This window comes from Ursus americanus, chromosome 2, assembly GCF_024610735.1.
Source record: "Ursus americanus isolate L20-20 chromosome 2, mUrsAme1.1.p, whole genome shotgun sequence".
In the NCBI taxonomy this organism is placed as follows: domain Eukaryota; kingdom Metazoa; phylum Chordata; class Mammalia; order Carnivora; family Ursidae; genus Ursus; species Ursus americanus.
Genome location: NC_142128.1, coordinates 26,183,143 through 26,209,926, shown reverse-complemented (window position 1 = coordinate 26,209,926; position 26,784 = coordinate 26,183,143). Strand labels below are relative to the sequence as shown.

At 45.8% G+C, this 26,784-nt stretch overlaps 2 protein-coding genes across 4 annotated transcripts in view; one reads left to right on the top strand and one right to left on the bottom strand.

Annotated features, from left to right (window-relative positions):
* The window catches only part of TMC7 (transmembrane channel like 7), a 56,137-nt gene extending 52,420 nt beyond the window's left edge, over positions 1-3,717 (bottom strand). For 2 of the 3 annotated variants that reach the window (XM_045770908.2, XM_045770910.2), the window contains exon 1: positions 3,446-3,717. In XM_045770908.2, coding sequence (XP_045626864.1) covers positions 3,446-3,512 — 67 coding nt within the window. In that variant the 5' untranslated portion in view covers positions 3,513-3,717. The remainder of the gene's footprint in view (positions 1-3,445) is intronic. The other variant, XM_087870145.1, reaches the window with a different exon arrangement.
* A 10,911-nt stretch (positions 3,718-14,628) lies between these two features.
* TMC5 (transmembrane channel like 5) overlaps positions 14,629-26,784 on the top strand; it is a 75,560-nt gene continuing 63,404 nt past the window's right edge. The window contains exons 1-2 of the mRNA XM_045770914.2: positions 14,629-14,722; positions 16,126-16,897. The gene's annotated coding sequence lies outside the window, so the exon portion shown is untranslated. The remainder of the gene's footprint in view (positions 14,723-16,125; positions 16,898-26,784) is intronic.

The window sequence follows — 26,784 nt, the reverse complement described above, 5'->3', positions numbered from 1 at the left end:
CTAAGGAGGAGAACACTGGAAGGGACCAGGGGGTAGCTGGGGCCTGGCAGGGGAGGGAAAGCAGCAGGGGTCAGGAGAGGTAGCTAGGGACTGGCTCACAGACACATTCCTCTCTAGAGGCCCTGGGAGAAGGTGGTCTTCTAACTTTTACTCCTGTCAGAACCTTCAGTTACAGTGGTGGAAACTGAGGCAAATTGCTGTCTGAACTTGGGTATGTTCCATTCCAAAATCCCTGCTCTTAAAAATGATATAACTCAAGAGAAGTGAGAATACAGCTCAACAGATGTTTGGACAGGCCGAGGCCAGTGGGTCATGTGGACACGGAGCAGGGACACAGAGTCCAGCCTGTGAGAGGGGAGGCAGTCAGGGAAGGCTTCCGGGAGGAAATGACACCAAGTTGAAAGAGGAGGAGTATGCCTTATAATGGAATAAGGTAATGAATGGCATCCATGGCAGAGGGAACAGAAGGGGCTTCACAGGTTCTAGAGGCATCATAGGACCAAATCATGAAAGGCATCCACTCAATTAATATTTACTGAAGGCCTACTATGCACCAAGCATTGTACAAAGCACGAGGACATGATGGTGAGCCAAACAGGCCCAGCCCTTGTTCTCCTGGGGCTTATCATCTAGTGGGGAACAGAGACGTTAATAACAACAGTTAACACTTACATGGTGCTCTGGCAGCCAGTCTCCAGGTGGCTCCCAGTGATCCTCTCCCCTCAAACACCCTGACACATCCTTACACGGGTCCTTTGTACACTGAACAGGGCTGATCCATGTGACCAATGAAATATTGCAGAAATAACAAGGTGTGATTTCCAAGAGCAGATGATAAAAGACATTAAGCCTTCTTCTTTGCTCTCTCCTGGATCACATGCTCCAGGGAAAGCCATGTCCACGAGGCACTCAAGCAGCCTCTAGGAAGTCCATATGGAGAGGCTTCCTGCCAACAGCCAGGGTCAATTTGCTATCCCTATGAGCAAGTCTTCTTTGGAAGGAATCCTCTGGCCCCAGACAAGCTTTCAGAGGACTGCATCCCTGGCCCACACCATGAGTCTGACCTCGTAATAGACTCTGAGCCAGAACCAGATAGGTCATCCCCAAATTCCCAACTTGCAGAAAATGTGAAATAAGAAGTGATTATCACTGTTCTAAGCCTCTAAGTTTGGGGATAATTTGTTGCACAGCATAGATAACTTAATATAAATACTTACACCAAGGTTTTTTTGGTGTTAATTAACTCTCTTAATCCTTATACTGACCCCCTGACCCCCTGAAGTAGATACTATCATGACTTTCATTTAATACCTAAGGAAACGGAGGTATGAAGCACTTAAGTGCCTTGCCCAAAGACAAGACCAGGACATGGAAAATGAGGATTTGCATCGGGGAATCCAGAGTCCAGATTCTCAGCCTCTACACCATGGCTGCCAGGGTGGCTTTGGATACACTTCATTCACCCATTCATTCATTCAACATATATTTGTCATCTATGTGCCAGACACGGTTCTAGGTCTTAGAAGAAGAAGACAAAGTCCCTGCTTTTCATGGCACCCACATTCTAGAAGGAGAGACAGCTAACAGACAAGAAAACAATCAAACCAGACGTCTTCAGATGGTGGTAAGTGCTTTGAAGAAATAAGCAAGGAAACCAGTTAGGGGAAGAGAGATGGGGGCGCTTCTTCAGACAAGAGGGCTCCAGAGGTCTGCCTCTCTGAGGTGACATTCGAGCAGAGATCTGACAGGAGGAAGAAGCTGCCATAAGAAGATCAAAGAGATATGTAGTCCAGGCAAAGAGTATAGCTGGTGCAAAGGCCCTGAGGCAGTAACTGCATGTTGGAGGAATGGAAAGGCAGCAAGTGTAGCTGGAGCTGGACAGGTTAAGGGAGGGTCATAGGTAATGAGGATCTAGAAAGGTGGCCTGGGATGGAATCACCAGGCCTTACCAGCCACATTAAAACCTGGAGTTTAGTCTTAGCACAATTCTTTAACTTAAGAAGGGGAATGATATGATCTGTTTTATCATTTAGAAGGATGCATATTTCCCAATCTGTAAAGCAGAACCCCTTTGTCTCCTGCCCGCTCCAACTGTCCTCCCATGATGCCCATGCAGTGGGTCACCATTTACAAAGTACAACAAAGTTACAAACACAGTCCCTTCTGAGCCTCCCAGCCATGCTGGTGGATACAAGGTCATAAAGCATCATTTGTCTGAGGGACAGGGAAGACCTTTTAGTCAGAGAGGCCAGTTATGGTACTTCTAAAAAAGATGCTTAGAGAGTCTCCTTTAACACCCAGCAAAGATCCAAGATAGATGAATCTCACACCCTCTGTAGGGAAACCAGGGCCAACATCTTAATTGTGATGGACTGTGCTAAAATAAGAGGAAGATAAATGGAAACCAACTAGAAAAATAACTTGAATGGCTATCATTGAAAGGCTGAAGTTAAGCTGACGCCAGCACTATTAATAACGAGCTAGAAAATAATTAGCGTCGAAAGGAACTTGACTTCTGTTTTCTGATTCCTGAGCAAGTTTCCAGTGTTTGGATCTCTCTAGACGTCTTTCCTCTTTTTCTTCTTCTAGATGTAGAGAACAATCCAATCAGAGGGGCCCAATGCCCAAATCTACACTCATGGTTTACTAAATCCTTGTAACAAAACTTCTATTGTCAAATTGAAATAGAGGAAACACTGCTTATAAAACTCATAGCCAGGTCTTGTGTTTTGTTATGGGCAAATGTAAGATGGGAATGCTATAAGAAAGCCCCCTCTAGGCCCTGGCAACTTTTTATCTCGAACGGGTGGCAGTCGTACATGTTTATGTAAAAATTCACAGAGTTTACACGTCACTCTAAGTTTTACTCAGTAAAAAAGGACAAAGATTATAACATTTGGCTGGCTACCATTTTTGGTGCCTTTCTATGTACCAGGAGCTGTACTAGGCACTTCACATATTTTTCTCTCAACTGATCCCACCAACATCCTCGTCCCATTTTACTGCTAAAGAATCCAAGGCTCAGAGAAGGCAAGCCACTTACCAAAGATCACACAGCAATAAACAGCCAAGGCAGAATTCGCTTCCAAGTCTGTCTAATAGTAAAGCCTGAAATGTTTGGGAGGCAGGCAACCTTGTGTTAGAATAGTAGGACTGGCGGGGCTCTCACACTCTTTTCAGTTAACAGTGAAGGGATCCCTAGAGCAGTAACGGGAATGGCACCACACGGTCGGGACTCCCACTCTGATGCTTCTTTTGGGAGAGGGCATGCGCCCTCGGAATTGGGCGAGGATGGGTTGCAGGAGGGGGACCAGGAGTAAGAGAGACCCACTTTCCCCCAAAGCCAGAAGCGCCCGGCGCCGGCAGGTGGCGAGGGGCTGGGCCCGCGCCAAGCTCCCGGCAGCTCGCCCGCCGGCCGCCGGGAGCGCGGTCCCCACCGCCCTACCTGGGTGGATGAAGGGCTGCCTGCTGCGCCTGCCTGGCGGGAGCGCACTGCCACTGGACTCGCTCATGGCTGCGCCCCGCGCCCCCGACAGGCCGCCGGAGACCCGCTCCAGCTGCTGCCGCCGCCGCCGCCGCCGCCAGCTCCCGGAGCCGAAATTCCAGGTTCCGGCGCGCACGTCACAGAGGCCGGGGCGGGGCGCGCCGCCCAGGCGGCCCTTTCCCCTCGCGCGCGCCGCCGCCGAACCCCGGGGGCCCAGGCGCGGGGTGGAAGTGCCGGCGGCGGGCGGTGGGAGTAGGGATCCGAGACGCGGCTGCGGAGCCCCAAGCCCCGGAAGGCTCCACCCAGCGGCCGAGATAAGGGGCGACCTCCCGGATGCCTTACTACATTTAAAAAGGGTTATTAATAAAAATGACCGGGACAAGTGTATCTAGTAAGTTACCATCTGGATCCAAGAAGGGGGGAAAACAAGAGTATTTGCACATGTTTGTAAATGAGGTTGGGGAGCTGGGAGGCTCAGTGAGGTGCAGGGGAGGGTCTCACCATGTAATGAGTTTGTGTTATAAATTACACACCATATCCATGTTTCATCGCTAGACGTCTATCCATGGCCAGTGTCAAACCAAATGAAAAGTAATTGCCGAGTATAAATAAATGTAAAATGATGAAGTAAACGTAATTCTATGTGCATTTGTATGTAAGTAATTGCCAAATTAAATACATAAAAGAGGAAGTGTAGATAAATCTGTGCAGGATTCCGGATGATTTGGGGCGCTGCTTGTGTGCCCTCTCTCGCTGTGTCTTTCTCTGTCAAGTAAATAAATAGAATCTTAAAAAAAAAAAGGGGGGGATTCCGGATAATTTATGTAGATACTTAAAGGAGGTGCAGCCTAACTCTCCACTCCAAATGGGGGCTGCACACTGTGATTTCCTCCTAAACAGGGCAGTATGGGTAGGAGGGCAAGTAACTTTACTTGGATAATATTCGGCAAACACTTGCTCTGGCAGACATTCAAAAGGTCAGCACCCACAGTGCTCCTGGAATGATGTGATGAGAATCACACGACCTGTGGGGGTCTCTGTCCCCAAAACCTGTCACCCGAGTCCAATCATAAGAAAACATCGGACAAACCCCACACGTGAGACATTCTAACAGGAGACTTGGTTACTACTCTCCCAAGTTGTCAAGCTTATCAAAAAACAGGGAGAGTCTGAGAAACTGTGAACAGCTAAGAGGAACCTAAGGAGACGTGGCCCCTGTAAGTGTAGCCGGGATGAGGAAGGGTAGGGATATGGAACCAAAAGAAGGAGTACCTGAGCAAATCTGAATGAAGGATGAACTTTAGAGAATAAGAATGTGTCAATATTGGTTCATCTATTGTGAGAAATGGATCGTAGTGAGGTAAGATAGTAGTAATCAGAGAAACTGAGTCTGGAGTGAATGGAAACTATGTACTATTCTCTCTGTACCATTCTCTGTATGGAAACTCTCTATACTCCCTGGAGTATTTTCTGTAAATCTAAAACTGTTCCAAAATAGAAAATTTATTTATTTTTCTTAAGTAATTGCTTGGCTCAAAGTAAAGCCTATTTTTATTGTAGTTGAGGGTGGGGTCACTGGGTTTTCCTTTGGAACCTAGTTTCCTATTATTCCCTGAGTGAGCTGGGCCAGATGCCTCTACCTCCCTGGGCCCCTTTTTTTCCACCTGTAAAATGAGGATATATTACTAGGTCCTGGGCTGTAGTGTGAATACTCACCTGAAATGCCTGGTAGAGCATTTGGGGGAGTGGGGGGAATCCTAACCTGGATGCCAAGATCATACTTACACAAAAGAAAATCCAAAGAAAGATATAAATGATTTTTTAAAAAGATTTTATTTATTTGAGAAAGATACAAATGAAAAAGTAAAACCGTGGAAGTACTAAAAAAAGAAAACGGAAGTTTTTTTTAAAAAGTATCACTGAGGATGCCTGGGTGGCTCAGCTGGTTAAGCACCTGCCTTCAGCTCAGGTCATGATCCCAGGGGCCTAGGACAGAGCCCTGCACTGGGCTCCTTGCTCAGAGGGGAGCCTGCTTCTCTCTCTGCCTGCCACTCCCCCTGCTTGTGCGTGCTCTCTCTCTCTCTGACAAATAAATAAATAAAATATTTTTTAAAAAATGTATCACTGAGGGGAAGGTCTTACTGAGTTTGACCCAAACCCAGAAGCCAAAGAAACATGATACATCCGGGGTGCCTGGGTGGCTCAGTCGTTAAGCGTCTGCCTTCGGCTCAGAGCGTGATCCCAGCGTTCTGGGATCGAGCCCCACATCAGTCTCCTCTGCTAGGAGTCTGCTTCTTCCTCTCCCACTCCCCCTGCTTGTGTTCCCTCTCTCGCTGGCTGTCTCTCTCTGTCAAATAAATAAATAAAATCTTAAAAAAAAAAACATGATAAATCCAACTACATAAAAATTTAAAATCTGCGCCACAAGCAATGACATTTGTACAAGGATATTCTTTGCAATGCCGTTTATAATAGCAAAAGACTGGAAGCAGTCTAAATCTCTGTATGTAGGAGGCTGGTTAAATAAATTTTGACACCTACATCCAGCTATTATATAGCTCTATATATAGGTACATAGGAAATTCTGCATCGAGAAGTAAATAATTAAGTGACAAAAGCAAGATGCAGAAGTGTATTAAGTATGCTACCATTTGGGTACTAAAAAAAAGGTATATGTCCGTAAATGCGTAGAATATCTATAAACAAGAGTGGGGGAGTTATTTAGTGATTATCCTTTTTTTTTTTTTTTTTTTTTTTTACTGCATAGACATTACCTATATGTACGTGTTCGTATTTTTAAAAATTACCTTTAAAGTTTGTGGAGTATTGGCAAATGATAGCTATTTCTATCATGAGGCAGTGCCTCCCTCAGCCCCTCAGCCCCTTGCTCATCAGAGGCCACTGCCCAGTCCCCAGTCCCAGCCTACAGATCCGGAAGGGGACGGCTGAAACCCAGGGGTGTAAAGGGGGTGGGGTGACCTTAGAGAAGATGCTCAGAATTCCAGGTGTGAATCTCCTTCCTGCTGGTCTCACCTGGCCCTAGTTTGGGTTTGCATCCTGGGCTAGGTGGGATCTTAGATTCTCTCGAAGGCAAGGGAATGAACCCAGGCTCCTGAAGGAGACTCCTTCCTCCCAGAAGATTAATTTTACAGGAAAAGAAATGGCTCAGTCCGTTAAGCATCTGCCTTGGGTTCAGGTCATGATCCCAGGGGCTCCCGAGTCGGCTGCTCCCTCTCCCTCCACTTCCCCCGCCCCCTGCTTGTGCTCTCTCTTGCTCACTCTCTCTCAAAAAATAAATGAAATCTTAAAAAAGACAAAGGAAGAAATAGGGCAGTTCTTTGGGAAAAGATCATAAAAATCTCCTGTTGGAAAGAAGTAAAAGAGGAAGAAGGCTGCCAGCCGGAGAAGAATTCAAACAGAAGGATGCCGAGAAAGGTAGAAAACAACAAGAATGAAATCCTTGATTCCCTTAATCGCTTTATTTCAAGGGAAGGCACACGTCTTGCCACAGCGCCCCCTAGCTCCTGTCTCAGTTTTAGCACTTTATTTTTACTACTTGTTTTGTCCATTTTCCATACCAGAGTGTAGTGAGGCTCCGTGAGGGCTCTTTTTTATTATTAGGGGAATAATAATAATAATAATAACAACAACAACAACAGCTACTGCTTATTGAAAAATTACTTTGTACCAACCCTTTATCATACATTACTTCACTTGACCTTCATCATTCCTAAGAGGACAACGGGAACCTCTAAATCTCATTTTATGGAGAAAAGAGCCATTCTTTTCCCCAAGAGAGAGGCAAAATGGAATCACTCCTGTTTCCTCCTTCTCACCATCCCCCAGCAGATCACCTACCCCAAGCACCACTGCCTCCCCAAAGGCTTCCTGACTATCTCCCTGCCTTGTCCAAACCTTGTCCACACAGCATTCAAGGCCAACTTCCCAAAAAAGGAAGTAGACCTTGTCATTTTCCTGCTTAAACAACCCTTCCTCCAATGGTTTCCCCTTGCCACTTGGAATACACACTCACCCTCCTTATGGTGTGTGAACCAGGCTTTGCAGGATCCCCCCAACCCCATCTCCTACCATCGCCACTGTGACTCCTTTCTGCCCCTTGAACACACCTAACATGTTCTTGCCTGTGGGCTTCGTGTTTGCTGTTTCTTTATCCTTGGAACCTGCATCTTACACTTGCCCCTGATTTTGTCTGCTTCTCCCTTCCCATGGCAAAAGATGGTCATGTCGCAGCTCCAAGTTTTCATAAACTCTTCAAGGACTGAGTAGAGGTCTGTGAGTCATAATTCCCAAATCCTGGGGGAGGGGGGAAAGTCTGATATACTTACACTTAAACTGATATACTTGACTTAAATTAAGAGTAAATTCCTGGCCCTATCAACCGTGTTCTTCATGTAGGTTGTTTGGGTATAAACAGGGTTCTCTGTGTTAGGAATTAGTTGAACAGTTACATAGTCAGGGCCAAGGTCCCTCAACAAGAAAATATGGAGTCAGGACAGCTAAAATAAAACAGCTTTAATATCCTGCTTTGCAGCTTAGACAGGAGGGCTCCAGCATTCTGCTTTGCAGCCTTTGCAGAAATGACTTCTGCAAAACATCCTAAAATAAGACAATTAACCACAAAGCATTTATTAATATCACGGGCAAGGGACAGTTAAAACATAAGCCCCCACATGTCAGCCAAAAAAGATCATCAGCATATTGACGTTAACCTAATAGGTAGACAGACACGTGACCAAAGCCCTGATTGGCACGACTCAGCACACCCTGATTGCTTAAGATAGTTCCATGAAAGAGCTCATAAAAACCCCTAAACCTAGAAACTCCAGGGGCAATCCTTTGGGGGGCCCCTCCCTTTCTGGGAGCTTTATACAATTAATAAACTTTGCTTTGCTGCCCACCACTCTTCGTCTGGTCTACTTCTTCATTATTTGAAGTGGGGTGACCAAGAACCATGGGCACTAAAGGCAGAGAAATCCTACAACACCCGTGCATCCTATGTAGTTTTGGAATGTGGGTGAGGTCCACAGCCAACGGTCAAGAAATTCTTTTTTTTTTTTTTAAGGATTTTATTTATTTATTTGACAGAGACAGCCAGCAAGAGAGGGAACACAAGCAGGGGGAGTGGGGGAGGAAGAAGCAGGCTCCCAGCGGAGGAGCCTGATGTGGGGCTCGATCCCAGAATGCTGGGATCACGCCCTGAGCTGAAGGCAGACACTTAACGACTGCGCCACCTAGGCACCTTGAGACTTGTTTGGTGCAAAAAAGGTGGTTTTCTTAAAGCATGAGGCCAGGACCCACGGGTAGAAAGAGCTGCTGCACTGGGGTTGTGAGGAATGACTAATTAGATACTTGGGAGTTGGGGGAGGTAAGTGAAAAGGGAGGTTTTCTAAAGGACTTTGATATGCTAAAGAAGATTCAAGGATACTGGAGTCCAGGCTTTTGCCAAGTTCAGGTTGTTTTTCCTTCTAATAAGGCACTAACATTAGGACAGTTGTTATGTCCTGGAGGAATGTTATACTTTGCCTAGTTCAGATCCTTGTCAATGGGCTGCAGGTCCTAAAGTAATTTTGTTTACTTTCCCTTCGGCTTCTGTTTCCCACATCACTCGTGGAAGGGAGGGGGAAGATAGGGCTCCAGGAAATTGAGTTATGGGTCTCTGGAAGTTAGGCTGTTCATGAGAATGCTTTCTCCTTGTAAATCACTAAGACAGGGCTCCTGGGTGGCTCAGTTGGTTAAACGGCTGCCTTTGGTTTGGGTTATGATCTCGGGGTCCAGGGTTATGATCTCAGGGTCTAGGGATGAAGCCCCACATAGGGCTCTCTGCTCGGTGGGGAGTCTGCTTCTCCCTCCACCCCTCCCTCCTCTCCCCTCTCCACTCTCCCCTCCGGGTCGTGCTCTCTCATTCTCAAATAAATAAATAAATAAATAAAAATCTTTTTAAAAAATCATTAAGACATTGGTAAACTGATGGAGACTCACGTCTCACTGGACTGTGATCCTCTGACTGTTACCAACTCACCATTTGTTTTTTCCTTCTCTTAGTTTTAGGGCAGCGGGAGTGCCTTAGGAATGTCACACATAGCCCACCTGGGTTTCGGGGTGTCAGCTCGTGCTTTGTCCTCAGCTTGCCTTCCGCTCCCTCATTACTACTGCCTTGGAAACATCCTCCTGCCCCCCACCCGTTGTCATTCCACAAGTTGCCTAAAGCAGAAATGCTTTGTAAATTGTAAATCTCCAAGTAAATGTTTATATAGTAGCTTGGCTGTGTAAGACTCATATAACTATGGGGCTGCAAACTCGGACAAAGAAGAGAGAATTTTACTTACTAATAGATGCATGCAAATAAAGCGTATCAGTTTAGTTCATCTATGGAAAAAGAGTTAGCCAATGTCTTTGCTACTTTGAATTTTCATGGATAATTTGACATTGCTGTTGGTCTGTTTGCCTTTTTATTCATTTGGTTGGGTTTTTTAACTCATTTTTTAACGCTGTATAGGCTGATTTGCTTATATTTGACAGCAGTGAGATAACCCAGTGGTATTTTCTTAAGGGATAATGGGAATTTACTGGAAGGACAGGGGACAAGATGCTGCTGAGCCTAAGAAAGAAATGGGAACAGTCACACCAAGAGGTTGGCAGTAGTTATTTCTAGGTGATGACTGTAGAAGTCTTTTTTTTTTTTCTTATTGCTTTTCTGTATTTGCCAGCTTCTCTACAAAATTGCATTCATAATCGAGAAATGAAAATTATTATTTTTAAATAATATATTATAGGACATCTGTTCTTTATCCCTATGTTTTCTTTTGGGTCAAACTCTTAATAGAAAAACACAAAGATGCTGAACATATAATTTTTATCATTGCTACAACTGGTGGTAATAATGTAGGTCAACTGGTTTGACTGTGTGGTCACAGACAAACCATTTCACCATGGAGTCCTCAGATTTCACATTTGCAAAATAAATGGATTAGAGCAGTGGTTCTTAACCTGGGGTGATACCCACCCCCTCAAAGGGCACATTGGAAATGTGGGGAGGCAGTTTAGCAGTTACCAGGGACAGGGGTTGCTACTGACTTAATTCAAAGGTGAAAGCCAGGTTGCTCCCTAGCAATGAGCTGATGGGTCCCATCCCACGCAATAAACATCCTGTTTCCTAGAACACAAACTGCTCAAGATTCAAGCAGATGTGCAAGCAGACTAAAACCCGTTCTGATGATCTGAGCCAAGAACCAGACTCTATCTGACAAACACCCAGTATTTTCCTATGATTCGAACCTGTATTGAATTTTCCAGGACCACCGCTACTGAGGACATTGAGGAGAGTATGTATCATCTAGCCTCTATTTCGGTCAAGAGTTATTCACTATTTCAGAGAATCAAAGCCGCTCAGGGTACTTGGGTCATCACTGACGTGGGAAACAAAGGCAAAGGAAATGCAGATAAAATTAAATGTCCTTATAACCTGCAGCCCATTGACAAATACTTGAGGCAGGCAGAGTATAATGTTCCTCCAGGAAGCTCCCACTGTCTTTTTTAAATAAAGATTTTAGTTATTTATTTGAGAAACAGAGATAGAACGAGCCGTGGGGAAAGGCAGAGGGAGAGAGAGAGAAGCACACTCCCTGCTGAGCAGGGAACCCACCATGGGGCTCAATCCCAGTACCCAGAGATCATGACCGGAGCTGAACAGATGTGTAACCAACTGAGCCATCCAGGATCCCCACGCTCCCAACAGTCTTAATGTTCACACCTTGTTAGAGGGGAAAAGAACCTTAGATTGATAATAACAGGGCCTCTAGTATCTTGTGAGTCTTCTTTAGCATATGAAAATCCTTTTGGAACTTCTCTTAATTTTACTTTCCCAGCCCCAAAGTATATAATCAGTAGCTCCTCACAAACCCGGGATAGCAGCTCTTTCTGCCCCTGGGTCCTGTCCCTGTGCTTTAATAAAATCACCTTTTTGCACCAAAGACAGCTCGAGAATTCATCTGTGGCTGTTGGCTCTGGACCTCACCCATATTCCAAAAAAACTGCGTCAATCACGGGGCGCCTGGGTGGCTCGGTCGGTTAAGCATCCTACTCTTGATTTTGGCTCAGGTCATGATATCAGGGTCATGAGATTGAGCCCCACATCGGGATCCTCCCTGAGCATGGAGCCTTCTTAAGATTCTCTCTCCCTCTGGGCGCCTGGGTGGCTCAGTCAATTAAGGGTCTGCCTTAGGCTCAGGTCATGATCCCAGAGTCCTGGGATAGAGCCCTTCAGCAGGGGGTGGAAGGTGTCCCTGCTGAGCGGGGAGTCTGCTTCTCCCTCTCCCTCTGCTTCTCCCCCTACTTGTACATGCACACGTTTCTATCTCTCTCTCTCTCAAATAGATAAATGAAATCTTTAAATAAAAAAAAAAAAGATTCTTGGGGTGCCTGGGTGGCTCAGTCGTTAAGTGTCTGCCTTTGGCTCAGGTCATGATCCCAGGGTCCTGGGATCCGCCCCATGTGGGGCTCTCTGCTCGGAGGGAAGCCTGCTTCTCCCTCTTCCACACCCCAGCTTGTGTTCCCTCTCTCACTCTCTCTCTCTCTCTGTGTCAAATAAATAAATAAATACATAAAATCTTAAAATTAAAAAAAAAAAAGATTCCCTCTACCTCTCTCTCTGCCTGCCCCCTGCCCCCACCACGCGCGCTCTCTCTCTCTTTCTCAAAAAAAAAGTAAATTCTGGCCTCATCAACCATGTTCTTCACGTAGGCTGTTGTCCTGGTACAAACAGGCCTCCTTGTGCATCCCACTGCTTGTTCTCTTCATCCTCCCACCCCCCACTACAGTCATTCTACAGGCTGTCTACAACAGTCTATCCCAGCTTCGTATGACTTTTTTTCACGGCAGTCATTACCTTCTAAGAAAATATACAACCGACTGTTTTCCAATTATTGTGTGTCTCCCTCACTAAAAGGACAATCCCACAAGGTGGAGATCCTGGTGTGTGCGTGGTCTCTGATAGATTCCACATGTCTGGACGGTCCAGCTCACAGGAGGAACTCAGGGACTCCAGCTGCTTGCATAAGTTGGGTTCTTGAAGTTCATTTGAGGTTTATAAAGGAGGGTCCAGACTCTAGTCAGCTCCTGATGAAATTTTCTCTGGAAATGTGAAAAATAACAGAGTGAGGGAGGGGGAATCTCTTTTCCTTTCTGGTATAAATTGCTCCATGATTTTTAAATACTTCCTTGTTTGTACTCATGAAAAGTAATTTTAAGGCAAATTACAAGGTGATTCAGAAAAGGTCCAACACTTCTGAGGTTAAGAGGGCCTGAGCCCTCTTCTAGTTTTCCAGCAAAGGAATCTTAGCAAAGGTTCCGTCCCTCCTGGAGAGAGCTCAGCTGCTATTTTAAAGACCTAAGTGTTTGCCGTCCTGCTTCCACGCACATCCACACTGGCCTGCCCCTTCCCAGGGCCAAGGGAAGGTCCCTCCCCAGGGACCAAGGGCCCATCTGGAACACACTTCCTTCCTGCCTCCCAGTCCCCACTTGGACTGCAGCCTTAAACCACTCCCTCGCCTTCCCACAAAGCACAGACCATCCCCCCTCACCCTGGGATGATTCAGTTTTAATCCCCTCCTGCCAGAAACTGAATTCTAACAAAGGTGGAGAGTATTCCCCCTGGGGCTGCTCACAAGCCTAAAAACCAGCTGTTAGAGCTGACAGGGGCCCCTTCAGTGACAGGGGAGAAAAAAACCGCCCTCTCAGCTTGTTTTGCACACACCACCAAGTTGTGGAGCACAGGACAATTGCTACATTAAATTTTTATTATAAACCCCTAGGTCCGTCTGTGCCTCTGTGTGTCAAGTTGCAAAGCCTTCTTTCTCCTGAAAGACTCTTTTATTCTGCTACAGTATCTTTTTTCATGTTGAATGTCCTATTTGCAGAGAGAGAGAGGTGGCTAAGAGCATGGGCTGTGGAGCCAGACAGCCTGGGTTCAACAGGTAGTTCTGCCACTCACTAGCTGTGTGATCTGAGGCAAGTTGCTAAACCTCTCTGTGCTCCTGTTTTCTCATCTATCAAGTGATTCTTTTTTTTTTTTTTAAAGATTTTTTATTTATTTATTTGACAGAGATAGAGACAGCCAGTGAGAGAGGGAACACAAGCAGGGGGAGTGGGAGAGGAAGAAGCAGGCTCATAGTGGAGGAGCCTGATGTGGGGCTCGATCCCACAACGCCGGGATCACGCCCTGAGCTGAAGGCAGACGCTTAACCGCTGTGCCACCCAGGCGCCCCTATCAAGTGATTCTAACAGCAGTATCTACCGCCAACACAAGGCTGGGACTAGAGTAAGGCAGGCAGGGGGTCTGGGGGCAACATTTAAGGAGACATCCAGGGTTGCAAGTACAGGGTTCACCTGAGAGTTAGTATCTCCCTCCTTCATCGTCCGCTACTTCCCCCAACCCTCCTCCCAGTGCAGCTCTTAAGAACTGTTGGAAGTAAGTGGTAAATAAATGTTTTGTTACATACACTAGTTTCATTAAATATTTGTGTTAGTAAATGGTAATTTTTTTTTCTTTTTATGTAATTTTGCCTGGTGTTGGCCATGTTAAAAAAAAAAAAAAAACAACTGGTGACCCCGAGGTTGTTCCCAAAGTGCATAGGAGAAATGTTATTGTTTTGTATACTTCATAGTCCAGCACGGCAGGAGACCCACGACATCAGACTGTCCTGTTGTTGGCGGTACTGTTTGTTTGCCTTGTTGAGATGGGGAGTTTGGGAATTTTACTTCCTTGGTTAAGTTTGTTCTTAGGTATTTTATTCTTTGTAGTGCAATTGTAAATGGAATCGTGTTCTTAATTCCTGGAGTTTGGGAACTTTAAAGCCTCAGGTTTGGGCCATTTTGACTTGCTAACGTTCCTGTTCTGTAACCAAACCAACGGGAGTTCGCTCCTTGGTGAGTCACAGAAACTGCACCAGGTGAGTCGAGGCAAAGAGAAAACTTTATTTGCAGTAAATGAAGAGATCACAGGGAATGGCTTCCAAAGCTGTGACTCTCCAAGAGAGGGCGAACGGGTACCTTGGGTTTAGGATGAGGACGACTATTTAGATAGGGAAGCCTTGTCATTGGACGCGGAGGTGGGCATAAGACCGCGCATGCGCCTTTAGGAAACATGCCTATGCAGACTCGTCTGTTACGTAAACGAGGCTTGTGCTCCTCCTGGGGCGGAGATTTTAGTCTCCTAATGAGGTAAAGGTGATGGTGGGTCTCTCCCCGGGTCACTTCACGGTCCAACTGTGCAGGCACGTAGGCAGTTTAGCTCCAAGGGTCTGGGTGGTCTGGCCAGCCCGAGGTCTTCTCAGGGCACTCGCCCTCCCCTGAGGGGTGGTTTCGGGTTTCCTTGGCCTGAGGTAAGAGGTAAACCGGAATGAAGAGTTTAAGGAAAAATGCAAGCAAAAGACTAGCGAGTACAAGCAGATGGACCCTAAAAGTCGGGTCTTGGGATGTAGCTGGTGACAGGTTCGTTCCTCGGTGGGTTAATAGGTAGAGAGGACACCCAGTGGAGTTGTCAAACAGAGGAAACTTTATTTGTAGTAAATAAGGACTTCCTGGGGAATAACTTGCAAAGCCCTAATTCCCCAGGTGGGGGTGAGTGGGTTTCTTTTAGGTTTAGGATGAATATTCAGAGAGGGGAGTCTTGTCATGCATGTAAGGGCAGGCAAAAGGTGGCGTAGGCGTCCTTAGAAAACATGCCTATACATGTATCCTATGCTGTGTTCGTAAAACCTGTGTTCCTCCTTCGATCGAGTTTTTTTTTTTAGATTTTTTCTTTTATTGGAGAGAGAAAGCGTGTGTGAGCTTACGCGAGGGGGAGGGGCAGAGGAAGAGAGCGAAGCAGACTCCCCGCTGAGCAGAGACCCTGACTTGGGGCTCAGTCCCGGGATGCTGGAATCATGACCTGAGCCGAGGGCAGACGCTAAACTGACTGAGCCTCCCAGGCGCCCCTTGGGTGGAGATTTTAACATTATAATGAGGCAGACGTCATTGTGGGACGGTCCATGGTCCATCTGCACAGGTGTGAGTCGGTGGTGGAGCTCAAACCGGTCTAGGCTGGTCAAACTCTCCCTGCTGTTTGCCTCTACAAGATAAGATTAATGTTTCGTGGAGAAGAAGCGGGCTCAGTGGGGGTCCTGCTAGTGACAGTTTTAACCTCATTTACCCCATGGGGCACTGTTTCAATTCTTCAAAAAACAACTGGAGATTGTGCGTTAAACGGTCAATCTTTACTTCTGAAACAGCACTGGGAGTTTTACCATTGATTGACTCTGTCCAATAAGGTTAGGTTTCTTTCCTGGCCTCATAGCGACTGTTAGGTTTTGCATTCCCTTTGTTCCCTTAAAATCCTTAACCACTGAGGTTTTTGCATTTCCTCGTTCTAACACCTCCTAGGAAGTTTTGCAAGAAGTGTGCCAGGCCAAGTAATGCCAGTAAGGCATAGATCACAGAGAGTAGCTGAGGGTCCGAAATGACTTCTGCTGCGTCAGGAAAGCTACGTCTCATCTTGCTTTTTCTGGGGATCCCTTAATTCTTCCTGCTTTTGGTTATATCTGTAAATTATATTCCTTTTGTTAACATATGTAATTCTTCTTTAGGGTCCTTTCTCAGGGTCAGGTTTTGGGCCAATCACATCTTTGCAATTTCAAAAAAAAAAAAGTCAAATACCAGAGTGATCTGTGATCATCAGCAAGAAGCAAACAGTATCTGCGCATTAGAGAAAGGCAAGCCCCTGATTAAAGAAGAGACACAGGTTAATGACACCAATGGGATAAACCACCTCATCTGATACAACCTCACCTGTTAACTGGATCTATTCAGGAGAAATAGAGGCAAATCCAAACTGTGGGACGGTCCTGAGAGGAAACTGTCTGGGATGTTTCAAAAATGCCAATGTCTTAAAAAAAAAAAAAAAAAAAAAAAAAAAAAAAGATGGGACAAATTAAAATTAGAGGAAAAGGAGATTAAAGAAGAATAAAGAGGCATGAAACTAAATGCCTTTCATGACCCCGTGGGCCTCTCTTCAGGGTTGCTTGAGTATCCTCCCAGCATGGCGACTGTCTTCTCCCAGAGCTGGTGATTCATGAGAGAGAGAGAGAGAGAGAGAGAGCATGAGGCAGAAGTGGCAACATCTTTTATGACTTAGCCTTGGAGGTCGTATCCTGTCATTCCCACAATATCCTACTGGTTACACGGATCTGTACTATTGAGTGTGGGAAGAGAATATACCGGGGTGCAAATACCACGGGATGAAGATCACTGACGGCCATCTTGCAGTCTGGCCACCACCAACACCTACCTCACAGGGTTGTTGTGGGAATGAAATGCATTAAAACACGGAAAGGACTCCAGACCAATGCTCTGCATACAGTAAGTGCTTATAAATGTTAGCTTTTGGTATTATTGGCCCACAGGTAGGTCTTTCCTTTTCTTCAACTCCATATCGCTGTCACAACTTTTAAGGCAATAATCTTTCAGTCTTCAACCTAGGAGGTCCCTCAGAATCACCTGTGGGATTTTCAGTTTAATATTGCTTTTTAAAACAATTTCAATATTTCTTTATATATATGTATGTTCAATATATATATTCAAAATATATATATATTATTAGAGAGGGGGAGAGAGGGAGAGAGAGTATCCCAAGCAGGCTCCACGCCCAGCTCCAAGCCCAACACGGGGCTCCATCTCACTACCCTGAGAGCATGACCTGAACCAAAATTAAGGGTTGGATGCTTAACCGACTGAGCCACCCAGCCCTCCCAAAACAATTTTAAATGGTTTATAAATTTATGAAAACAATAATGCTTGTTCAGCTTCACAGAAATATGTATAACATATGCTTGTTCCCGATGACGCAGAAACAGGAAGAAAAAAGTATCACCCTTCTTCATACTCTATCCTGTTTCCCTCCCTAGGAGTAACCACTATTAAGTTAATGTTCTTCTGACATAATGGGTTTATACTAGTGTTAAATAATTGCAATTCTACTGTATATACGGGTGAGTGGTTTAGAAATTGGCTGAACAGTTTATCTTGGGAAACATGCATGTTATGTCAATGCATTTAGATGACAGTCTCCAGACCCACCCCACTCCCCAAGGACTGACCATTGAGAGATTCTTTTCTAGGGGGTAGGGGCATGTTCTCATAATTTGCAATTTCTTTCTTTTTAAAAAAAAATATTTTATTTATTTGATAGTGTGAGAGAGAGTGTGCGGGCTCGAGTGGGGGAAGGGACAGAGGGAGGAAGAAGCAGACTCCCCACTGAGCAGGAGCCCAATGTGGGGCTCGATCCCAGGACCCTGGCATCATGACCTGAGCCAAAGGCAGACGCTTAACAAACTGAGCCACCCAAGCACCCCAATAATTTGCGATTTCGTGTGGAATGGAATAATGGAGTCGTGACAAAGTTTGATCCTCAAATAGGTATGTAGGTTTGCCTCCATTTCAAATCTGTAATGCAATGTTGGGGAAAGTCTGTGAGCTCTGTAGTCAAGACATGTCTGGATTCAAATGTTGGCTCTGATGCTTACTAGCGGGGTGACGTTGGGCAAGGTTTGCTTTTCTTTGTATTAATCTCTCTCCTTCAGCTCCTTAGTTGTAAAGCCACCTGATGGAGATATTAAATGAGGTCATCCATGATGTCAGGTGCCAGGCGGGCTCCTTGCCTGAGGTACTCAGTCTAGCTTAGTGACGTTTACTGTCACCACACCTTTTGGACAGAGTACAGAACTGCCCACAAGAGGGCGCAAGTGAGCAGGGGTGAGTGCATTGCAGCCTTTGGGCTGTGCGGGCTAGCAGAGGTGCGGAGCCACCTTTGTATTCGTTACAAATATCCCCGCAGTGTGTAAACACCATCCTCTCAGGAGATGCCAGAATAAAATTGTGTAGTGAATATAATGAGTGCTCCAGGGGGTGGCAACAGCTCTGCTCTGCCTCTGGGGACCTTGCCTTCTGGTTGCTATGGAATTTTCACAAGCGTTCTCCTCCCAAAAGCACGGAGTCAAATCCGTTTTGTGACCAAGAGCCTTGGTTTCACCATCTTTAAAACAGATGGCATCATACTTTCCATTCCCTCCCCATCAAGTTAGCTGGAGAAATTTGGGCAGAGTTGGGGGCCACTCAAAAAAGTGTTTGAATGAACACAAAGTAACATGCTTATATTTTTAAAAGTATGATTATTGTTTTTTAGAGAGAGAGAGCATGCATGCACGCTTTGGCGGGGGGATGGGGAGCAGAGGGAGAGAGAGAATCTTAAGCAGGCTCCACGCCCAGTGCAAAGCCTGACACAGGGCTCTGTCTCAGGACCCTGAGATCATGACCCTGAGATCATGACATGAGCTGAAATCAAGTGTCCAATGCTTAACCAACTGAGCCTCAACCAACAGGTGCCTCAAAAAGTACTTTTTTTAAACCGGTTAAAAATGGGGCACCTGGGTGGCTCAGTCAGTTAAGCATCTGACTCTTGATTTTGGCTCAGGTCATGCTCTTAGGGTAGTGGGATCCATCCCTGCATGGGCTGCTTGAGATTCTCTTTCTCCTTCTTGCCCCTCCTCCTACTTTCATGCGCGCTCTCTCTCTGTGTGTCCGAATAAATAAATGAATAAATAAATCTTTAAAAAAAATAAAGCTGGCTAATCATGACATACCAAATATTATTTCATTCAACCCTCAGAACAACCCTATGCAGGGGATACTATCAGTATCCCTGCTTGATGATTGAGAAAATGGGAGTCACAGAGAGGGCTAGCAACTTTCCCAACATCACACAGCTAGGAAGTTGTAGAGGCAAGTTTCAAAGTCTTGTTTGTCCAAACTTCACAGCTCATGCATCTAACCACTGCACGTACAGCCTTTTTGCTTGAGGTAAAGACTCCTGGACTCAGCGTCAGAAGTCATGGTTGAATCACAGCTCTTTCACCGCTGAGTAAACTTGCTGTGGGCAAGGCTCACCAGTTCTTTTCTGTTTCTCCGTGAAAAACTGGCATCTGGGGAGAGTATGACTCTTCACTCCTCTAATAACCCTGTCCTGGGGTTGTGTAGGTCTCAAATATGACATGGGGTTGAAAGTGCTTTGCAAACTGTAAAGTGAGGTACACACATGGAGGAGGCATGCTGATGAAGTTGAAGATGCTGATGATGGTAAAGAAGCAATCAGGGGCTGCAGGGTCCTCATTGAATTTGTGGGTTGGTCTACTTCCTTCTCCTTTCTTACTCTTAGTCCCATGACTGTATTCATTCACCAAGTATCGAGTGCTCACTATGGGCCACACTCTGTCCTGGGCACTGGGGATTCAACAATCAGATGACAGAGCAGATGTGGAGTGAAAATAGGAAAGCCACTGATGCTTTCTTTGAGGTTTCTGAGCTGAGAAACCATCTGCAAAAATGGAGCTGTTGCTTCCTGAGAGGGGAGGTGTTGGGAAAGACAGAGTAGAGGAAGGAGACTCGAGGATCAAGGTTAGCCCTGTTGGGTTTGGGAATGCACCTTACTTTTACGTGGGAAAATGGATTCTGGTTCTGCAGGTCACATTGCAAAGGGTAAGCTTACAGGGATGGGAGGAATTTTTGACCAATTTGCAATATATCAGAGCACGTAAAGTGGCTAGCACAATTGCCTCCATGTAATTCAGTTTTATTTTTATTTCGTAAGTACTCAATAGCCCCTACTATGTGGCAGGCACAATATATGTAATATAACTCATAGTGTATGCTACCTTATTAGTCCTCACACCAACCCCATGTGGTAGGTCCCATTATTGTCCTCATTTTACAGAAAACTGAGGCACAGAGATTCGGGAACTTGCCTGAGATTATGAAGCCAGTAAGGATATAGCAGAGCTGGAATTTAACCCAAAGTAGACTGGTTCAGAATCCCTGCTCTTAACATTTATGTGAATTACATAATTAATTAAGTGAAGTAATTTGCAGAACAGGTTGGCTATAATTGTCATCATGATCATGGTTTCTATTCATGAAGCAGGCAAGCTGGAGACAGGTGTGCTATGTAAAATAAATTCAGACTCATCATATGACCTGTTGTCCTGGGGTCTTTGCGAGGGCTGCTGCCTCTGCACAAGCCGCTCTCGCTCCTCACCTGTTTGATTCCAAAGTTAGCTGAAGCATCACTTCCTTATGGAAACCTTCCTTTGCACCCAGTAAACCCCCCAGTTATAAATTCGTACAGCATGTCCTACCTCCTTTGGTTGGAGTACTCACAATTGCATTTACATCACTGAACAGTTTTTAAAATTGCGGTAAAAAACACATAGCATTAAATTTACCATCGTCGTCATTTTTAAGTGAACCGTTCCGTGTGTTAAGTATATTCACACTGTTGTGCAACAGATCTCTAGAACTTGTTCATCTTGTAAAACCGAACCTCTATACCAAAAAAACATGAATTCCCTCTCTCCCTCCCCGCACCCTTTCTACTCTCTGTTTCCATGATTTTGACTACATTAGGTATTTCATATGAGTGGAATTATATACAGTTTACCCTTTTGTGACTTGCTGATTTCACTTAGCATAATGTCCTCGAAGTTCATCCATGTTGTAGCATGTATCAAAATTTCCTTCTTTTTTAAGGTTGGGTAGAATGCCACTGTATGACACACCACATTTTCTTTATCCGGTCATCTGTTGGTGGATACTTGGGTTGCTTCTACCTCTTGGCTATGGTGAATATGCTGCAATGAACATGGGTGCACAATCTCTCTTTGAGATCCGGCTTTGAATTCTTTTGGATGTATTCTCAGAAGTGGGTTTGCTAGATCGGCTGGTAGTTCTATTTTTAATTATTTAAGGATCCGTTTTCCATAATGGCTGCACCAATTTTCATCCCCACCAACAGTGAACAAGGGTTTCAATTTCTCTACATCCTTGCCAATACTTGCTATTTTCTGTTGTTTTGATAGTAGCAATCTTAATGGGTCTGAGGTGACATCTCATTGTGGTTTTGATTTGCATTTCTCGTATGACTAATGATGTTGAGCATCTTTTCATGTACTTGTTGGCCATCTGTACGTCTTCTTTGGAGAAATGTCTATTCAAGTCCTTTGCCCATTTTAAAATGTAGTTATTTTTGTTGTTTGTTCTTGTTGGGTTGTAGAAATTCTTTTTATATTCTGGATATTATCTCTTTATCAGATATATAGTTTGCAAATATTTCCCCCTATTCCTTAGGTTGCTTTTTCCTACTCATTGTACATTTTATTTAATAGACCTCTCTCACCTGACCTGACTCCCAGCTCCAAGGTCACTGGCAGTATCTGTTTGCTTCACATGCTATTCCCCCAGGTCTAGCTGTTGGAGGATGTCATGGAGAGGACATGGACATTAATTGGCTCTTGAGCTGGCCCTGGGCAATTACAGTCTCCTCACCCTCTCCCCTGTCCTTGGTATGTACATTCTGCCCACTGTTTCCACCGTAGGAGCTGGTTTCAAGAACGCAAACTTGAGAGAGTAAGGTGTTGAAAATATCATGATGGAACCCCATTAAGGCTTCTATATAAACTTTTAAGATTCTGAAAGGCAGGTGCAGGGATCTACTTGTCTTGCAACTGCCCAAGACAAGCCTTGTATGCAAGTTCCCTTGCTTATTATACCTGCCACCTATCAATCTGAAGTGGTCTCTTTCCTGGGTCTTTCTTTGCCCTCTGTGTACAGGGCCAATTTCAGATTACACCTGGGAAGCTCCTGAATTTGCAAACCAACACTAGGACCAGGCCTGGTTCCCACCAGTCTTCTCCAAATGTTTCCTGAAGGAAATAAGGAAGGACTGAATAAATTCTAGAAGAGAACTGGGAGAGGTATATGGGGAACATCATATGGGTTCCTGCCCCAAACCAGCAGTATCCAATAGAAGTATAATAGGAGACACATAATTTTAAAGTTTCTAGTAGCTGTATTTTATTTTTTTAAAAAGATGTTTTATTTATTCATTTGAGAGAGAGAGAGAGAGAAAGCGAGGACAATCAGCGGGTAGGGTCAGAGGGAGAGGGAGAAGCAGATTCCTGGCTGAGCAGGGAATCTGATGTGGGGCTCAATCCCAGGACCCTGTGATCATGACCTGAGCTGAAGGCAGATGCTTAACCGCCTAAGCCACCCAGGTGCCCCTCTAGTAGCTGTATTTTAGAAAAGGAGAAACAGGAGAAAATAATTGTAATAATATATTTTATTTAACTATCTGTATCCAAAATATTATCATTTTAACATGCAATCGTTTTAAAACTTATTTTTTAAAAAATATTTTATTTATTCATTAGAGAGAGAGAGAGAGAGCACAAGCAGGGGGAGCAGCAGAGGGAGAAGCAGGCTCCCCGCTGAGCAGGCAAGGCTCCATCCAGGACTCTGAGATCATGACCTGATCTGAAAGCAGTTGCTTAACTGACTGGGCCACCCAGGTGTCTCCATTTTAAAACTTCGTAATGAGTTTGAAAAATGTGTTGTGCGTTTTGTTTTTTGTTTTTGTTTTTTAATCCTCTGTCTTAAAAACATCTCAGTTCACTGGTGCCACAATTTCAAAGGCTGCATAACCACATGTGGCTAGTGGCCAATGTTTTGGAGAGCGCACCCTAGCCCGTGCGACCTCCGGATCCTCCAGGTGCCAGCGCGCGGCAGCCGGTGGGCGCTAGGTAAGGTTTGCCGGATGGAAGGAAAAAAGAACGCAGACCCAGGACAGCGAATAGAGGTCTCCGATGCCAACAGGTGTACTAACCTGGCACTTGCAGGAACTTGGCTAGATTCCAAGAAAACGATCTTCCCCCCTCTAGGCAGGAAGTCCGGACGCGCAGCCTAGCTACCTGCTGCCCCGGCCAGGGTTGTCGCTGTGCCACGCGGGCGAGCGGACCCGGCAGCGGCCCGAGCACCAGGCGCAGGGGACGCCAAAGTCGACTGGAGGTGAGGCGGGTTCGCCAGGTCTCGGGGCCAGCTCAGGGACTGTCTTCCCGGGTATCCACCGGGACTCAGAGGCTTTGGCGGAGCCTCCTCCCTGGCTCCGAGAGGGAATCAATAGGAAGAACCGGGCGCCCCAGCGGAGGTCAGTCTCCAACGCGGGGCGGCAGGGGAGTGGCGGGGGTGAGGGGCGGGGAGCAGGGAGTGAGCCGGGATGGGGTACAAGAAATGGCGGGGGGGGGGGGGGAGAACTACCCCCTACCTGGAATCTCGGAATGGGAGGATCTAGCTGGCGGCTCCCGCTTCGGGCTGCGTGGAGGGAAAGAATAATCGCACCCGATTATAGGGTGCTCACTGAATCGTGCCGGGCCCGGTGAATTTGTCTCTGCGCCGGGTAGTGATTCAGAGCTCGGGCTTTGGCATCGCACTGTTTTTGCGCTCTGCGCCACTGGGCAAGTTACTTACCCTCTCTGGGCTCCAGTGTTCACCTCCGTAAAAAGGGGCTCAAAATAAGACGTCTCTCCTAGGGTTTCTGTGAGCCTTGTGTGTGCTGGGGACCAAAGAAGCACTTCCTAAATGTTAGACGTTTGTTTTCCCCCAGGGACAGTCTCCTGAGATATGGCCTCCGGGTTCCATTTTACCCATGATTTAGGCTCAGACAGGTTAAATAACTTGTCCGCAGCAATTAGGTGGAAACAGGATTTGAATCCAAGAAGTCCAGCTCCAGAGACTGTGCATTAATGTCTTGAGGATTAGCTGAGTTCGCACACATGAGTTCGTCCCTACTAGGGTATGCATGCTACAAGAGTAGGCTCCTTTGCTTTTTTCTTTGCAGATACATCCCCAGTGCTTGGCACACAGTAGATACTCAGTAAACAATTATTGAGTGGATAAGAAGCACCTGTTAGTTTTTATTCTTACAACAATCCCTGCTAGTCCCATACTACTGATGAGGAGACTGAGGGTCAGGGAGGTTAGGTAACTTGCTGAATGTTACACAGGTGGCTGGTAGAGAACTCAATATTTGAACCCAGGTTTATTGATCATAAAGTCTGTATGTTCCTAACATTCAATTCAAGTTCCGTCATCTCTCAGTTTCCTTATCTGGAAAATGGGGACAATAATGATAACTACCCCCTATGGTTTTCTTCTGGACCAAATAAACATAAAGCTCTCAGAACAGTGCCTGGCACTTAGCAGATGCTCAATAAACATTGGCTACCATGAATGCCAAGACTTTCCACTACAAGAGGAGAGGGGATGGTACAGCAGGTCTGTTCATTTAGAGGAAGCAGAGGGGAGAGTGAAAGTGGGAGGGGAGGGAGGAAGTGACCAAGGAGCTTTCTTGCCTTCTGTGTAGTTCACACAGCCAGGAACATTCCTAAGAAACCCCCTATACTCAGTGCGGAGGAAGGAGTGTCACCTGATATCCTAGTCTCCATCTAGTGTCAGGGAGACTGTCACTGGCAGCCTTTTGTTGTGTAAAGACGGCAGGAGTTCCTCTGTTTCAATGCATTACCCACTGCAGCTGGTGAGGTATTTGGGAGGAGGATTTCAGGTGGCAAGGACAGGTACATAGTGGTTATTCTGGCTAGATCTGGATTCAGAGATTGTCTAGGAGTAATTCCCAGCTCTGGGACTTTGACAAGTTGCTTTCTGAGCTTCAGTTCCCTGATCTATAGGATGGGCGCAGTATGTCAAAATATGGTATAGTTTCTAGAAGTGGGGAAACAGAGGGGAAGAAAAACTTTCCTAGAGGAAAATGCTGAGGTGCTAATTTCCTTGTCTTATCAATGGGAATTGGGAGACACTAGCCAAAGTTTGTGGCACATTGTATCATTCACAGCAGTGGTTCTCAGCTGGGGGCGATTTTGCCTCCCAAAGGATACTTGTCCATTCCTGGAGATATTTTTGTTTGCCCACAGCTTGTGTGGTTAGTGTTGGGGAGTGTCCTACTGGCACCGAGTGGAGGGAAGCTGGGGATGTGCTACATCCTCTAATACTCAAGACAACCCCCACAACACAACGTACCTCACCCAAAATGTCAACAGTGCTGAGGTTGAGAACCCCGGACTTATACCTACAAGAGACTTACTGATTTGTCCTTTCGCTTTGGATTCTGATTCGGCTCAACTCCATACTGATTGGTAGGCAGGATTCTGCAATCCATGCATTCCACAAGTCGCCCCAGGGATGATCATTTTGGGGGCTATTAAAGCCACTGGAGATAGAGTATATTGTCCCCATTTCGCAGATGAGGGTGGGGAAAATTGAGGTTCAAAAGGATAGAATCGTGCTCAGAGGGGTAAGTTGTAGAGCACTGGAGTCAGGATTTGATGCAAGTTAGCTTGCTGTGCGATGTGGGCTAGTTCCACTCTGCCTGTCCTTTATCTCTGGAAGGGCCAAGCCATCATAATCATGGAGTTAACTTATAAGGTCTGAATGTTGCCCCAGGGGCTGTACCTACAAAATAAACTGGCCAGTGCTTGAGGGTGTCCAGTGGAGCATTGTGTTGTGGAAGAATGCTTTGGTGAATACATGAAAAGAAGGCTCTTTCTACTCCATCTCACTCTCTGGGATTAAAAAAAAAAATCAACCTAGTTACTTCCTTATGGTGTCTAAGAGATAAAATAACCTTTAGAAAGGACTTTGCTCTTTTTAGTGTGCTGATGCCAAAGGAACATTGTTGGGAGGGTGTAGCTGGGGTTCAGGAAGAAAGAAATACACTATTTGGGCTCCCAGGCTTCTTTGCAGACCCAGCACACAGAGGCCATGGCACAACCATGACGTTGGGGATCAAGGACTGATCTGCATTTTAAGTGGGTGTGACCCAGTTATTTATTGGCCAATGAGGGGAAGATGATATCTAGGGTGATATAAAACTGCCAGGAGCTGGTAAATATCCCCTGTCTGGAAACTGGGTGGTCAGGCCCAGTGCGGTGACTAAGAGAGCAGGCAGGGCTGTGTCTCAGGCACAAGACCATGGGCTTTATGGGTTAGTATAAAAAAAAAAAAAAGAAGAAGACTCGTGTCTCCGCAGAGTGGAGAGGAAATGCCAGGACAGACGGCAGGTAAGAAAGGGTTGTTTTTTTTTTTTTTTAAAGATTTTATTTATTCATTTATTTGAGAGAGTGCAGTGCGTGTGTGAGTGGGGGGAGGGGCAAAGGGAGGGGAGGAGAGAGAATCCCAAGCAGACTCCGAGCTGAGCATGGAGCCCACGAGGGGCTTGATCCCAGGACCCTGAGATGATGACCTGAGCCAAAACCAAGGGTTGGAGGCTTAACAGACTGAGTCACCCAGGCGCCCCAAGAAAAGGTGTTTTGAAGGGGGTGTGGGGGTCACAGAAATGATAGAGAACCCTT